The 16,161-nt window shown below is 42.6% G+C and overlaps 2 protein-coding genes and 1 pseudogene across 3 annotated transcripts; 1 reads left to right on the top strand and 2 right to left on the bottom strand.

Moving 5' to 3' along the window:
• The first annotated feature begins 50 nt into the window (after positions 1-50).
• Positions 51-5,926, top strand: LOC4329911 (4-hydroxy-3-methylbut-2-en-1-yl diphosphate synthase (ferredoxin), chloroplastic-like). Its single transcript, NM_001401901.1, has 20 exons — positions 51-174; positions 982-1,235; positions 1,367-1,524; positions 1,668-1,774; positions 1,849-1,949; positions 2,030-2,106; positions 2,199-2,318; positions 2,428-2,658; positions 2,758-2,874; positions 3,020-3,094; positions 3,177-3,254; positions 3,517-3,576; positions 3,668-3,730; positions 3,833-3,977; positions 4,094-4,235; positions 4,456-4,533; positions 4,639-4,798; positions 5,010-5,108; positions 5,199-5,303; positions 5,533-5,926. The coding sequence occupies exons 2-20, from the start codon at positions 1,019-1,021 to the stop codon at positions 5,632-5,634; spliced, it is 2,235 nt and encodes a 744-aa protein (NP_001388830.1). The 5' UTR covers positions 51-174; positions 982-1,018; the 3' UTR covers positions 5,635-5,926.
• LOC107277505 (acetylajmalan esterase-like) lies at positions 5,860-8,156 on the bottom strand (annotated as a pseudogene).
• Positions 7,722-16,161, bottom strand: LOC4329910 (transcription factor bHLH128). 2 transcript variants are annotated; one of them, XM_015770239.3, is made up of 6 exons: positions 15,664-16,161; positions 10,167-10,477; positions 9,691-9,828; positions 9,518-9,583; positions 8,923-8,991; positions 7,722-8,157 (listed from the first exon to the last, which is right to left on the bottom strand). In XM_015770239.3, exons 1-6 carry the CDS (start codon positions 15,932-15,934, stop codon positions 8,110-8,112), a joined length of 903 nt encoding a protein of 300 aa, XP_015625725.1. In that variant the 5' UTR covers positions 15,935-16,161; the 3' UTR covers positions 7,722-8,109. The 2 variants fall into 2 exon arrangements, with proteins under 2 accessions (XP_015625725.1, XP_015625727.1); XM_015770241.3 differs by having other exon boundaries at positions 10,167-10,468.

The raw sequence follows: 16,161 nt of genomic DNA, 5'->3' as shown, positions 1-16,161 counted from the left end.
GGGGCGCCGGCCTCTGGGGATAAATGGGCTAATCCGGTAGAAAGCCCACCACTCGCTCGCCAGTTCGTCGTCCTCTTCGCCGAGCTCGCGAGCTCTCGCACTCTGTCTCCATCCCCGCATCGCATCGCCTCGCCGCTGCTGATCTCGTCGCGGTCGCCGGAGGGGAGCTACGAGGTTGGGGAGCCTTATCTCTACTTCCTGAGATTTCTAGTAGCTTTGTGTATGTGTGTGTGTTTGTGTGTTGGGGGGACGCCGATCGGGTGGATCCTCCTGTGGTGGTTGGTTGGGCGCAATTCGTGCTTGGTTTATTTGCTGGAATTCTAGCGGGGGAGCTGGCGTTGTCGGTGCTAATTGCTGCGGGGGAGCTGCTGGAATTCGTGCTTCTGCTTGGGAATTAGAAGGTTTGGGTTTTTATGATTCAGAGGGCTGTAGAGCTCTTGAGATTGGCTGCGAAAATTCGGGATTTGATCAACTTAGAGAGCATTATCTTTGGATTAGGAGGGATTTTTCTTAATTTTTCTTAGTTTTTTTTGAGCTATCAAGAGTTCATGCCATCTTATTTCTCCCTTTGTTCTTAGCCGGAAGGATACACGAATCAGTTTTTTTTTTTTTAAAAAAAATATTTATCTCAATTTTCTGCAAGCATGTTCAATTTCTAAGTGGAAATGCTATTTAAAAGACCAGGCTTATTGATTGGTGCTATACTTTGATTTTCTTTGGAATTGTAGTAGAAGCATCAGTTTCTTCATGCTGTCCTACCAACCTCTCTTATTATTAGCAAAGTAAAGTTATTAAATTTGCTAATTGTTGATATGTCAGTATTTTGTACGAATTGTGAAATAGTTAATTTTCAATAACTACACACCATGGTTGTCCTGTTGTTGGACTGGAAGCAATAAGGGAATATTCCATTTCTGTCCATTAAAACCCACAAAGATGACCCTGTGCTCATCTCTACCATTGCCATGCACCTGTTTGTAGGATTGCCTAACCCAGAAGTTGGTGCTTCGAGATAGCCATGGCCACCGGAGTGGCACCAGCGCCGCTCCCACATGTCAGGGTCCGTGATGGTGGCATCGGCTTCACGAGGAGCGTCGACTTTGCTAAGATCTTGTCGGTTCCTGCTACTCTAAGGGTGGGCTCATCAAGAGGCAGGGTGCTTGTGGCCAAGAGCTCAAGTACCGGTTCTGATACCATGGAGCTCGAGCCATCTTCAGAAGGAAGCCCACTTTTAGGTATAACTCGCCGGCTGTTGTTCACCTTGCATGTATATTCGTGTTAGTTGTTCTTAGTGCTTTTAACTGAATGAACATTTTTTCTGTAAAGAATCTGACAGCATGTCTTTTGCCCTTTTGTTATTCTTTAGTTCCCAGGCAAAAGTATTGTGAATCTATATATGAGACAAGGAGGAGAAAAACCCGCACTGTGATGGTTGGGAATGTGCCACTTGGCAGTGATCATCCCATTAGGATTCAGACTATGACCACCTCGGATACCAAGGATGTTGCTAAAACCGTAGAGGAGGTACACTCCTATTTGAAGTTCTATGTTTTAGTTTTTAATTCTATGCTTGAATAATTGAATGCTGGGCATGCATTAATCATGTGTTCTTTTAGATGTTCTATGTTTCATGACTAGTGAAATAACGAAGTATAGCACTGGTCCAGGTTATGAGGATAGCAGATAAAGGGGCTGATTTTGTTAGAATAACAGTCCAGGGTAGAAAGGAAGCTGATGCCTGCTTTGAGATTAAGAACACTCTTGTTCAGAAGAAGTAAGAGTCATCATTTTTCCAGATTCAGTGAGTTTTCATGAATGAATTCTCATCTTGCTTTTGCATTTCAACAGTTACAACATCCCCCTAGTGGCTGATATTCATTTTGCCCCGACAGTTGCTTTAAGAGTGGCTGAATGCTTTGACAAAATTCGTGTCAACCCAGGGAATTTTGGTGAGTGAAATAATGATGTGTATCATTTTAGTGTCAATATCTTATCAACTCTGTGCATATGCTGAGAACTCTACTTGCAGCTGATCGCCGTGCCCAATTTGAGCAGCTTGAATATACTGAAGATGATTATCAAAAAGAGCTTGAGCATATCGAGAAGGTTCCAAATATCTCACTCTTTAGTGTTAATTTAGTCAGTAAGAATGTGCAGTATGTTTCCTTACTTGCATAGCCACTTCCATATCATTTCAGGTCTTCTCCCCGTTGGTTGAGAAATGCAAGCAGTATGGAAGAGCAATGCGTATAGGAACAAATCATGGAAGTCTGTCTGACCGCATAATGAGTTACTATGGTGATTCTCCACGCGGAATGGTATTATTTCCTTTCTGGGGATTTCATTCAAATAACTTTTCGTTTCATGGATGTCTTCAATTAATGATCGTTTTGATAGATGAATGACATGTTCTACAAATAATTTCAGGTTGAGTCTGCTTTGGAATTTGCCAGGATCTGTCGGAAGCTGGACTTCCATAACTTTGTGTTTTCAATGAAAGCAAGTAACCCTGTTATCATGGTCCAAGCATATCGCTTGCTTGTAGCAGAAATGTATAACCTAGGGTGGGATTATCCTTTGCACTTGGGAGTTACAGAAGCTGGAGAGGGTGAAGATGGGAGGATGAAGTCTGCCATTGGCATTGGAACACTTCTGATGGTAATTGCATTTTTACTTTGTGTATTATATTGCATATATCATATCTTTCCATCTGCAAAGGGTAAGCATGCCTTATGTCTTCCTTTTGTTGTCTTACAGGATGGCTTGGGCGATACAATCCGTGTCTCCCTCACGGAACCACCTGAAGAAGAGATTGATCCTTGCCGGAGATTGGCAAATCTTGGCACACATGCCGCAGACCTTCAAATAGGAGTGGTAACGATTTATTACCTTTCTCTAGTTTTACACTTTTCTCTTGTTTAGCTGCCAATGCCACACATTAATTTTGACTATTTTTAGTAGTGTTTTGTTCTATTTGTTCTTTTAAGAATTTCTATTTATATACATTATATGTTCTCAGGCTCCTTTTGAAGAAAAGCACAGGCGCTATTTTGATTTCCAGCGTAGAAGTGGTCAGTTGCCTTTACAAAAGGAGGTTAGTTCAAAATAACTCCTATAGTCCATAGTTATCATAAAAACAATAGTGCTAGATTTCTTATTAGTTGCACTTATGACAGGGTGAGGAAGTAGACTACAGAGGGGTCTTGCACCGTGATGGCTCTGTTTTGATGTCAGTTTCCTTGGATCAGTTGAAGGTAACTCACATATTTGTTACCCTTTTGTGCAATGTGTTGATCTTGTGTAACTTTACCAAAATATATTTCAAGACAATAGTCTATTTTGTAATATACAATTCTACAACATGATATTTTCAGTAGCCATGTTCCATGCATTCTATGCATAGTTCATAGTACATAGTGAGAATAGCAATAGCAAAAAGAAGGCATTGATTTTTTTCTATCTGAATCAAATCAATTGATGCATTTTGTAATGATGGAAGGCTCTCTTATTTTTCAGGCTCCTGAGCTCCTTTATAGGTCTCTTGCTGCAAAGCTTGTGGTTGGCATGCCTTTCAAGGTCTGATCCTTATAGCTGTACATTCTAGCAAACAACTAAACTTTATTGGTACTTCAGTCTAAACTGATGTTAATTTTTCTATGAATATCAGGATCTGGCAACTGTAGATTCTATTCTTTTGAGGGAGCTCCCACCTGTAGAAGATGCTCAAGCTGTGAGTTCCTTCAACATTATTTGTTCTTTTCACAAATCACAAGCTTATATTAACATTCTATTCCTTTAAAATTTTTGTGTTGAAATCTGTAAAATGGTACAGAGGCTTGCACTCAAAAGATTAGTTGACATCAGCATGGGTGTGTTGACTCCCTTATCAGAGCAACTGACAAAGCCACTCCCACATGCAATTGCTCTTGTCAATGTGGATGAACTGTCAAGCGGTGCACACAAACTTTTGCCAGAAGGTAGACATTTGAATTTGATAATGATCTTTGTTGTTTTGTGAATTGTGTTTATGTCATTTTCTGTATTTTAACATTTTGCTTAGTCTGTTTTATTGATGAATCTTTTTTTTATGTAGGCACTAGATTGGCTGTCACCCTTCGTGGAGATGAATCATATGAACAGCTAGATCTTCTTAAGGGTGTTGATGATATAACAATGTTACTGCACAGTGTTCCTTATGGTGAAGAGAAGACTGGCAGAGTACACGCTGCTAGGAGGTAAGTGAACACAGTAGGCCAGTTAATACCACTCCCTCCATTATTACCATTTGTTGGGATGAACCGATAGTCAATTCTAAGTTACACATTAAGCATGAAAAATGAAAATGGATTTGACTCTGCAGAAAACTGACATACAGACCAATGTTTCCACCTGGTTTTCCATTGTTCTGTACTTCTCTTTACCTAAAATTTTATTTTTTTTAATAATGTTTTGCAGGTTATTTGAGTACTTAGAAACCAACGGTTTGAACTTCCCTGTAATCCATCACATAGAATTCCCCAAAAGCGTGAACAGGTACTATGAAGTGCTTATTAAGAGATGCATTGACCGCCCATCCTTACCCCTTGAAATTACTGTACCTTTATTCTCTTGTGCTTATTTGAGTTAAATTATATGCAGAGATGACCTTGTTATTGGTGCTGGGGCAAATGTTGGTGCTCTTCTAGTTGATGGTCTTGGTGATGGTGTACTTCTTGAAGCTGCTGACCAGGAATTTGAGTTTTTGAGGGACACATCCTTCAACTTGTTACAGGGCTGCAGGATGCGCAACACAAAAACGGTAAGCTGATGAATTCTTCTCTGTTAGACTGTAGATCCCATGAACAACGTCAACCTTTAACTCGTGAGATATCATGAAGAAGTGCAAAATTGCACTTTTAACAGTAAATGAACCTTATAGCCTACCGAAGAGGATAAATAACTTTAGGCAATTCTCTCTTGTGAAGCAGAACATTCTTTTGGCGATTTCTGACCGTTAATTAATGCTGCAGGAATATGTCTCTTGTCCTTCTTGTGGGCGGACACTCTTTGACCTCCAAGAAGTCAGTGCTCAGATTAGAGAGAAGACCTCTCATCTGCCAGGCGTCTCTGTAAACTCTCTTACAGACCTTCTGCCTCCCTTGTTTTCAATCGCATATTAGCTAGCCTGATGGCTAATCATGTCTACATTTGCCTGGCAGATTGCTATCATGGGTTGCATTGTCAATGGGCCAGGGGAGATGGCCGATGCTGATTTCGGATACGTTGGAGGTGCTCCTGGGAAGATCGACCTTTATGTTGGCAAGGTAACCTTTTCCTATACTTGTGGAAGTTGAATCATATCAAATGGAATAATGGAAATCACGGTATATCGTTGAACATAGCTGCAAGTCAATATTTGTACATGATCATGCAAACACAATCAACAGTAGGGATGTTAACTGCATGGCATATATATGCTCTTTGAGCTGAAACAAAAACTTAGAGCTGCCATTTTCCTTCCATTAACACAAGTTCTACTTGTTTTGGGTGCAGACCGTCGTGCAACGGGGCATTGCAATGGAGGGGGCCACTGACGCCTTGATTCAGTTAATCAAGGACCATGGCCGTTGGGTGGATCCTCCTGTTGAGGAGTAGGCCGTAGCATGTAGTTCATATATGTACTCCTCCATAAACAATGTTGTAGCTGAGGCACATTGTATTGTATCCACGGAGTACATAAATACACGTTCTGTACATCAGTTTAGAAATAAAGTAGGAATAGGGGTGGCTGCAACTTTGTAACACCCTCGTGAAGCATCGGCAAATCCAAATTAGAAGCGTCCTGAAATCAGTGAAAAAGAATTGATACTGCTATTTTTTGTACCAATTGAAAAAAAAAAGGAATACATGATATGACTAAATCATGGGTTACATCTTCGTCAAAAAATGTCACAGCTTACATTATTTTCACTACTTGCAAATACCAGACGATCTACTGGTGCGGGAACTTGACGGGTGCAGGAGACGCGAAGCCCTTGTGGTAGAGAAGCTCGGCCATGACGCTGTACGCGCGCTGAGTCAGGTGGACGCCACGCCATCCCAGCTGATCTGCTCCATCTCGAAGTTGTACTTCCCGCCGCAGCACGCCTTGGTCAGCGCCACGCCGTCGAACCCCGTGTCGCGCGCGCCCTCCAGCATCCGCACGTACGCGCCGGAGTAGTCGGCGTACGCGATCGTGGCCTCCGGTTATGACCGCCTCAGCTCCCGGATCCCCTGCTGCAGCAGCACGTTGTGCATCTGCGCGAACAGGTTGAGACCCACGAGGCACCCGTTCCCGTCGTACGCCGCGCGCTCCGTCTCGTCCACCGCCGCCAGGTAGCTCGGCGCGCAACCCAGCGGGAAGTTGCCCGGGATCACCACCCGCGTCGCGCTCATCTCGAGCACCTCCCTCGCCGCGCTCACCACGCGACCGCACCACCTCTGGTACGAGCACCACCGACTCCACCACGCCGGTCATCATGCGCCCGACGTCCGCGCGGCGCTACGACCTCCTGTTCGCGGCCTGTTCGCGGCGATCTCTCCCACCATCACCAGCAAGCTCGCGCCAGCTTCTCTTGCTCGAGAATTTTCAGAATATGCCACCGAATATGCACCGTTTTCAGGATAGACCACTCAATTCGCACTACTTTCATAATATGGCATTTGGACGCGATATTTTCTTCGTTCCGTGACACTCTCATCCTTCCACCGTCAGCGCCAGTAATTCCGTTCGCACACCAACAGCTCTCTCTGAGCGTCCAGCTCCAGTGGGGGAGTTGTTGGTGCGCGGCGCGGTAACACCGATCCTCGCGAGGGCCGCCGCGTCGAGGGCGGTGGCGCCGGTGACGGCGAAAGTTGACACCGTAGGAGAAGTCGGCGCCTTTGTCGATGTACGGGTTGAGCAGCGGCAGCCCTAGGTCGTTGGCGAGGTAGTCGATCATGAGGTACCCGTCGTCGGAGCACTGCCCCGTGGCGCTGCCGATGGCCGCGCCGTACGTAGGGAGGCGCCACGGTGTGCTCCATCAAGGCGAGGAAGTTGCCGGTGTCCGAGATGGAGTCCCCGAAGTTGTAGATGTCCGTGATGCCGTCCACCACCGCCCCCTTCGCCGCCGATGACAACGACGACGACGCGGCCTTCCCCGGAGCCGGCCTTGCCTGGCAAGTGCCGACGAGGAGCAGCGCCAAGAACGCGACGAGGATTGGATGAACCGGCCTACTCGCCATGGCGCTCGGTGCAAGTGCAAGTGGGTGCGACGCAGCAGTTGTTGTGGCATGGCGCGCGCGCGGTGTGGAATTCGATTGGAAACGATTTAAGCTGAGACATAGTCCAACTCCGAAACCCAAATTAACCATACATACAGTGATACAGGTGAATCGACGAGATGATCATGCACTACTTAAAAAAAACCGTCAAAACACATTTTTGTAGGCGGTCAAATACTCTATGTACTTAAAGGCCTGCGAAAATAACGCCCCAAAAGTCGTTTCTTAGTAGTGATGCATACGCAATTGCTGCAATAACTTAAAAAGGGTGATTTTTATTGCATCAACGTAACACGTACACTGCATTAGTCCTCCTACATTGAAAGCACAAATTAAACCAGTATGGTTGCAACTTGAGACACACAAAGGTGATCGATCGAGAAGGTTAGCTATAAACAGCACCCCAAATGGCACGAATTAATAATGTAGTTCTTTCTGCATGCTGACCAAAATTTCATTTTCTTTTTCTCTCCCCTCGTCATTAAAAAAAAGGTTTAAAGACAGAATTACAAGCTAATTAATCATCAGTGGATCGAGAATTAATTAAGGGATCACAATGGCTGCACCCCGCTATTTCGGAGTAGCTAGCTCCATGCACTCACTCATGCATGCAGGCATGCATATACATGTCCCTTGCCATGTCCTATCTAACAATTTACACATTTCGACAAAATGCTCACGGTCGATTTGGATTGTGTCACTGACATTAATTGGTTCATGCATCCACGCATGCGTTACTCTCAAGGAAATATGAAAGTATCATCCGTAATCAGGGTTCCAAACTAAGGATAGATACCTTTCAGTTTCGCCGTCTCACTGCTTCATCAATCAAGGCCTGCTGCAGCAAGTGCACTTCTCCTGCTCATGCTTCAGAGCCTGCACGCAGAAAGACGACACAAAATTCAAAAGTTTATATCGCTTCTGTTTTGGAGCCTCGGCTAAAAAATGAAAATATGAACAACCAAAAAAGGCAACACGTACGAGTTCTAACCAAGTATATAACCATTATAATGGCAAATGTGATCTATACTTTTGTAGACGAAGACAATTAATGATAGTACCAGTGAATATGCTAGCTATATACTTTTATCAACTACTTATCCGATCAATATGCTTCAGCATTACAAACTAGTTCTTATATATATATTTCTTCTATCTTATTTCATCTCTAAAATACAAAGTTTATAGTGTAAAGAGATCCCCAGGGATGAATATATCTTCTAACACACCTCGTAGTTAATTTGTTCCAAACAATACTAGCATGCATATAATTTGTAGTTATTTGTAGCAAAGCACGGCTATTTCGCTAACAAATCTAAATAGAAAATATGTTATCTCTCAGCCTTGAGAGGTGTATTAATTACCAGCCCATACATCACTTGAGAGGGAAAAGATTTAAATAAGACAAATTGATTAGAACAAAAGGGAATGATAGACAATGTCGGTTTTTTTTCGTTTCTTCCTTTCCTTCGCATAGGCTCGTCTAGCTGGTTGCGTTATGTAACAAAACCTCTTTTCCTTTTAATATATTGATGGGCGCGCCTTTTGCGCATTCACGAAAAAAAATGTAAATGTGAATTTTCAATCTTATCCCCTACTTGCGGGATTAGTCCTTGTGAAGAAATCCTCAAATATGCGTACCTGCAGCTGGCTCTGCAGACCCTTGATGTGCTCAACTGCAAGGTCCAACATGTCCGCTGTGCTTGTTTGCTGTTGCAACACGAACATAATTAATTACTCAATTGGTTGCATTATTCATGCGCAAAAAATGTTACCGCTAATTAATATTAGCTAGAACTAGATGAGAGAACGTACGACCCCTTTCATCTATATACAATAATCATGAATTTGTTGAGAAAGCATGTTTGGTATGGTGTTGGAGTTGTGGCTGTCATGCACCAAAGCTCTAATCTCAGTGCCTATAGAATTTAACTACACAAACATGGATACGCTTTTTCTAGAAATTCTATTAGGTTATGATTTTGCGCTTGGTGTCCATGAATTTGTTGAGCATGTGTTAAGGGACACTTCACAGTGCACACTCATGGGTGAATGCGTGTGCATTTGCCATGTCTATTATTAAGGCGAGAAACATGAATCTGTGTGCTAATGGCACAAGAAATGTGGAAAGTTTTTTTTTAAAAGAAAATACTTAGCTAGGGATGTTCCTTTCTTCCTCAAATATCATGTAAATATAGGTATGAACATTATGCAAAGTTCAAATCGTAATGGCCACCTTGTCCATGTTGGGCACCAGCTCCTGCAGCTTCCTGAGCTTCTCGCTAATTCTCGTCCTCCGTTCCTACGGACGCGCATCGATCACACCGACGTACATGCTCATGTGTCAAGATCTGAAGAGAAAGCAAAAGCAAATATAGAGGCGTTTTGATCATGATATTGCGTACGTACCCTCTCCGCGATGCTCCTGGGGTGCGTCGCGCAGCCGCGCTTGGCCCGCACTTTGAACGGCACCTGGTCATGCTGCAGCTGCAGGTACCTGTCCATGCCGGCCATCTCCAGCGCCGACGTGCTCGCCATGCCGCCGAACTGCCCCCATTTCCAACACGCCCAAGAAATCAAGAACACATCGCGATATATATATATATATATATATATATATATATATATATATATATATATATATATATCACAAACACAGCAAAGCTAGCTACTACTTCTTCCTCTGTTTTACATTAATTATTATAAGTTGTTTTGAGTTTTGAATAGATTCATACATGTATAAATGTATGTGTTTCATACATGTGTCCAAATTCTTATGAATGTTAGTAAATATAAACAAGGGATGAAGAGATCAAGAAGCCTTGTAGTGTACAATGATTCAATGAAGGTAGCCCTAGCAATCAAATTTGCCGAGCAATCTTTACCTGGGACTCGTACCCGCCGAGGGTGGAGATGATGTCCCTGGACTCCTCCCACGGCCCGACGATGGAGAACCCGCCGCCGCCGCTGCTGCCGCCGGCGGAGAAGGTGCGGGGCACGGAGGCCTCGGCGCCGGCGCGGTCGGGGAAGGCGCCGTCCTCCGCGATGTGCGAGAGGTGCGGCGGCCCGGCCGTGAAGCTCAGCTGGGACTTCATCTTCCTCCCGCCGCTGCTGCTGCCGCTGCCGCTGCCGGCCATGGAAGGGTGGTGGTGGGCTTCGGCTCCGCTGCCTCCCCCGCCTTTTGAGCCTGGAAAGCCTGCTTAGTTTATTGCCAAGTAGCAAGCACGGAAATTAACTAATGATCGCTAATTAGTTAAATTAACTGTGTGTGTGAGAGAAAGAGCTACTGTTACCCAAACGCTAGTTGAAAACTGCCAAGTGTGACAAGTAAACAATAGTTTACGGTATTAGCATACCGTTAGAGCTAGCTCTATAGGTACACGTGTTGAGCAATAAGTTTAACCTAGATGTGATGGGATGTTCAAACTTGCTTCTCCAAGGTTGAATGGAGTAGTGTGTATTTGATTCTACAATATTTTTCTGTAGTAGGTGCACGTAATTAAGGTTAGGTTTGATTCTCATGTTCAAATGTGTGTTTAACTGCAGGTGTAATGTTATATATGCATAGTGGTTCTATAAATATTTTCATAATTAAACACTACCAAATTTCTATTTGAAATCCATGTACAAATTAAACTTGACTAATCACCGGTTATTATAGTTAAACATAACTTAAACCACAACAATTACCATTCATCAACACTATGCACTACTAACTAATTAAAAAAAATTACAAGCTAGCACTACGAAATTAAAAGTGGCCCGGCCGAGTTGCCCCAGCACAAAATAGCACGATAGATACAGGATATACTTCCTCCGTTTCTAAATATTTTACACCGTTAACTTTTTAGCACATGTTTGACCATTCATCTTATTCAAAAATTTTTGTGAAATATATAAAACTATATGTATACATAAAAGTATATTTAACAATGAATCAAATGATAGGAAAAAAATAATACTTATTTAAAATTTTTGAATAAGACGAACGGTCAAACATGTTTAAAAAAGTCAACGGCATCGAATATTTAGAAACGGAGGGAGTATATGAGAGGAATATTCTCGTGACTAGAACCATATGTTCCAGAAAGTTGTACTCCATCCATTTTAAAATGTAAGGTCTATTTTGAGTGGTCACAAGTATTAAGAATATGAAACTTACAGAAAGATGAGTTCAAACGACCACCTTAATTAGAAAGAGTAGTAGATCGTTAGTGAGACGAATATTATATATATGAAAGAGACAAAAACAATTAAAATTAGTGTTTGCATTTGCGTTCATCTTTACTAGCTATTACTAGTTACTTATAAGCACATCGTCAAACATGTACTTACGTGTTGCAACTTAATTTCTACTCCCTCCAATTCAGTATTGGTCGTTTTGGATGAAAATAATATCAAAGTTAGCAATCCGGCCGTAACCATTTTTTCAAACCTTGTATGCCCAATAGTTACATCGCTATTCAAATCAAAGGTTTCAAATTTTGGATTACTATTGGGTCCCAATAGAAGCCCAAAAAGTATTTGAATTTTTTAACTTAGGCCCCGTTTAGTTCCCTAAATTTTTTTTCAAAAAACATCACATCGAATTTGTGAACACATGCATGAAGCATTAAATATAGATAAGAGATAATCCCTCATATGCCACTAAAAATTGATCTGATCCCTTATATGCCACTAAAAATTGGCTCCTCCCTTATATGCCATTGGTCTAAATTTGCGTACCCTCTCATGTCACTACCGTCAGTTGACCGTGTGTTGACCGTTAACTCTCAAGTAAAAAAGACATATTGCCCTCTCTGAGTTGTTAGGCATGCCCTATACTCAGAAGGGTAAATACGTCTTTTTTCCTTAAGAATTAACGGTCAACACATAGTCAACTGACGGGAGTGGCGTGAGAGAGTGTGCAAATTTGGATCAATGGCATATAAGGGAAGAACTAATTTTCAATGGCATATAAGGGATTAGACCAATTTTCAGTGGTATATAAGGGATTCTCTCTATAAATAAATGAAAAATCTAATTGCACAGTTAGGGAGGAAATCGCGAGACGAATCTTTTGAGCCTAATTAATCCATGATTAGCCATAAGTGCTACAGTAACCCACATGTGCTAATGACGGATTAATTAGGCTTAAAAGATTCGTCTCGCAGTTTCCATGCAAGTTATGAAATTATTTTTTTCATTCGTATCTGAAAAACCCTTCCGACATCCGGTCAAACATCCGATATGACACCCAAAATGTTTCTTTTCGCAAACTAAACAGGCCCTTAGCAAAATGGTTGGTTATCAACTTTTAAAATATGTTGACAGTGTCTGTGACGACTTCATGACGGTCCTCTTTAAAGGTGCTTATATAGTGATAGGGTGTGCGTGTATGTTCAGAGCGTTGAGTATGCATGTGTATATATGCATGTTTGTGTCTGTACTGTGTTAAAAAAGAAAATCCCAAGATCTAGCCTAAAATTTTCATTAAAAACATTGAAATTTTGGCCCCACGATTTTTTTATTCCACAATGTAAATTTCTAGTCAAATTGCTGCGAATGACGCGAAAATTATTTTCTGACCAGTGAACTGACATGCACACATTACACTATATTTATTTTATATTTATTTTGAACGTACCTACGACTACTTCCAGGGGATCGATCTTATTCTCCTCAAATTAATAAGAACAAGTACTCTCTCCATTTCAAAATACAACAACCTAAGAATATGGATAATTTTCTTCATTGAATCGGATGGTTTCTTCGGTTTTTTTGTACTACGATGCGAACAGATGGTATATTGAAGCCTACCGGACACGCTAGCACGTGCATGCCGCGTGCCGGCCCGTGCATATGAGCAAGCCTCGCACGCTGACATAGACGCAGCCAAGAGAGAAAGCAAACGCCAAATCAAGAAGCCGAGCAATCACGCATGCCATCTCAACGCACCGTAGGTCACTATCTTTAGCGAGGCAAGACCGTGACGTCACCGTCAGGCCATCAGCAGAGGAGCTGAACCTGGACAAACCGGGGGGCCCACCCCGCAGGCCAAGTTGCGGCGACACACACGTGGTCCCCGCCTTACATTAAGGCAAGTGGCGCCCTAATTAATCCATTGATCAAAAATTAATTAATCCACAAATTAATCAAATGCCCTCATCTTTTTCTTTTTGCCTTGGCTAGGGTTCGAGGCACTAAGATCCACTGGTAATTTAATTGTGCTTGCTGTCTTGATACTAATTAATTGATCATATATGCGCAAGTTGGTCTATCTAGAGCAGAATCTAGAGTGCAACTGGCTGCCGCATTGAAAGAAATGCTGCTACATGGGCTCCACTGAAAGACATTTGACTCTTTTAAACTTTACTCGAGGCTATTCCTACCTCGATCAAAGTATAATTACTAAATTTAGTACTGGTGTAGTACTTATATGTGGATTTCGACATTTCTACTGGTACTATTTTTATCCTTACCAATTGTTGTATACAGGTTGCTCGGTCAAAAGGCCATTTTAGATGTTGGTATATATGTAGTGTGAAAATTAATTATAACATAACTCTATGTTCATATTGATCTGCATTTCAAAAAGATATTGACACACTTATTCCTAATTTTTGAATAAATGATATTTTGAAGTTTTCATTAAAGGGTTATTATCTCTGTATGCTCTAAAACGTTGAATATTTGTGACGCAGAATTAATTTAATACTCATGGAATAAATAATGATGGTGCATAATTTTGCAATGATTTTCATCAAATGAGGTGCATATAGGTATCCTTTATATGAAATGAGAATACTTGCCAAAAACATTTTTAAAAAGAGCTTGTTTTAGCTAGCTAGGTTGGTGAATGGTGATACTAATTAATCAAATGTACATATTTGTGCAAATCCTGGAAGATGAATGCATGGTTTTCTAGTCTTATTATGAACAAATTAAATTAGAAAAAAAAACATCTATCTCTTTGCTCTCTCCACTATAGCTTCAAATTGTTTTTTTTCCCCATGTCTACTATTGTAGTGAAGAATGGATTGTCATGCGCAATGACTTTGCAACTGAAAATAATGGATCAAATGAGAGAGAGGGACACCAGGTGCAAGTGGCAAAAAAACTAAGCCATTTATAGCAAGTTGCAATAGAAAATAAGACAATCTAGAGACACTCGATTATAAAAAGCGTACGTAAAAAGAATAAAAGCGGTGTATTCAAAACCCTAGACCCCACATTTCACTATCGATGATACCCTACTTGAGAAAACCCGCCTCCTGTGTAGCCCATAGTTTTCCATCGTCCTTCTTACACGCCGAGCCAAATTTGTGCACTCCTCGTAATAACATATGCCTTAAAAACTTGAACTCATATTACATTATCACGAAAACAATTAAGCCGCATAATCTCATGGATATAACATCTCATGGTGGATCCTTAATTAACAGCTTATATATATATATATATATATATATATATATATATATATATATATATATATATATATATATATATTGACCCTAACTGTGGCAAACATGCATTATTATCACACAAAAGTTACTAACCACATATAGGAGCCTATGGCTAATGGCTCTGAGTAGAAAAATGGGCACAGAGGATCTCCATGATACTATTTATGGCAACTCACGTAGCAAAAAGCCGCAGACTAACACATCCATGGATATCCACAACGCATACTGATAGTAGTCTGATATACACACTAGCTCCTCCCATGACGGCCTTAGCGAAAACCACTTTTTAACCCAAAAAAAAAACCAGTTAGGACCGGTGAAAAGTCGCACGCGATGATCGATTCACGCGCGCGCCGCAGAAGCAACTTGCAAAAGGGATCGAGCTTAGCTAGATAGCGCGAGCTCATCAGCATTTCGTCGTCGCCGAGCGAGCTAGTGGCTTTGGCAGTTAGTAGTGATGGGAGTTGCATAGAAGTTAAGAACCAGGTAGACAGAGATCGATCGATTGATCAAACCCGTTTGGTTTCGGATAAGTATGGGAAGAATCTGAAACAGTGTGGAGGAAACACTGAGAGAGAAAGAACACCATTAACAATAATATCGATGGAATTCGTTTTTTTTGGTGGTTGTTGCTAGAAGCCTAGAACAGCAATTCATGTGATCGATCGATACTTCGATCGTGTGCGTGTGTGACGAGAAAGAGATGGGGCATGTGAAGGCAAAGACGAGGTTGACATTTGCACAGCTAGCCGTTCTCTCCTGACAGAATTAAGCTAGAAATTGAAGATCCGTGACTCTGAGTAGTCCTAACCAATTAGCTATACGCCTATACACGATGGGCTAGCTATGCACGCACGCGACGCCAAATTGAACACGGATGAACAAATAAAATCGAACAATGGGTTGGCTAGCGCAATCGATCGATCGATCTTACCGTTGCTGGCCATGAGGTTGGAGAAGAATCCGGCCGGCGAGCTGCTGTGCCGCGCCAGCAAGTCCACGCTCCCGTCCTGCAGCTGATGCCCATGCCCTCCGCCCCCTCCGCCGCCGCCGCCGCCGCCGCCGTGCGGGCCCAGCGAGATGTCCCCCCCACCGAACCGCAGCCCCGCCGCCTCCGCCTCCCCTCGCTGCGGCGTCGTCGACGACGACGACGGCTCCACCCCTCCTCCTCCTCCTCCCCCCACCGGCAGAAACCTCCTCATCATACCCCTCCTTGGATCGATCGATCAACTCCACCCCCCGCGACCGAGACGCGGCCTCTCGTCGATCGATCTGCAGCTCGCGCAGGCGCAGGTAGGCAGGCGGCGCGTGGTGTGGGTGGAAATTTCGGCGTGAAAATTAACAAAACGACGGGGGCGGCCTATACTATAGCTAGTAGAGGAGAGAAGAGGGGAAGGGAAGGGAAGGGGGAGGTGAGGTGGTGGAGGTGGTG

The sequence above is a fragment of the Oryza sativa genome, chromosome 2, assembly GCF_034140825.1.
Source record: "Oryza sativa Japonica Group chromosome 2, ASM3414082v1".
In the NCBI taxonomy this organism is placed as follows: Eukaryota; Viridiplantae; Streptophyta; class Magnoliopsida; order Poales; family Poaceae; genus Oryza; species Oryza sativa.
This window is presented reverse-complemented; position numbering and strand designations above follow the sequence as displayed.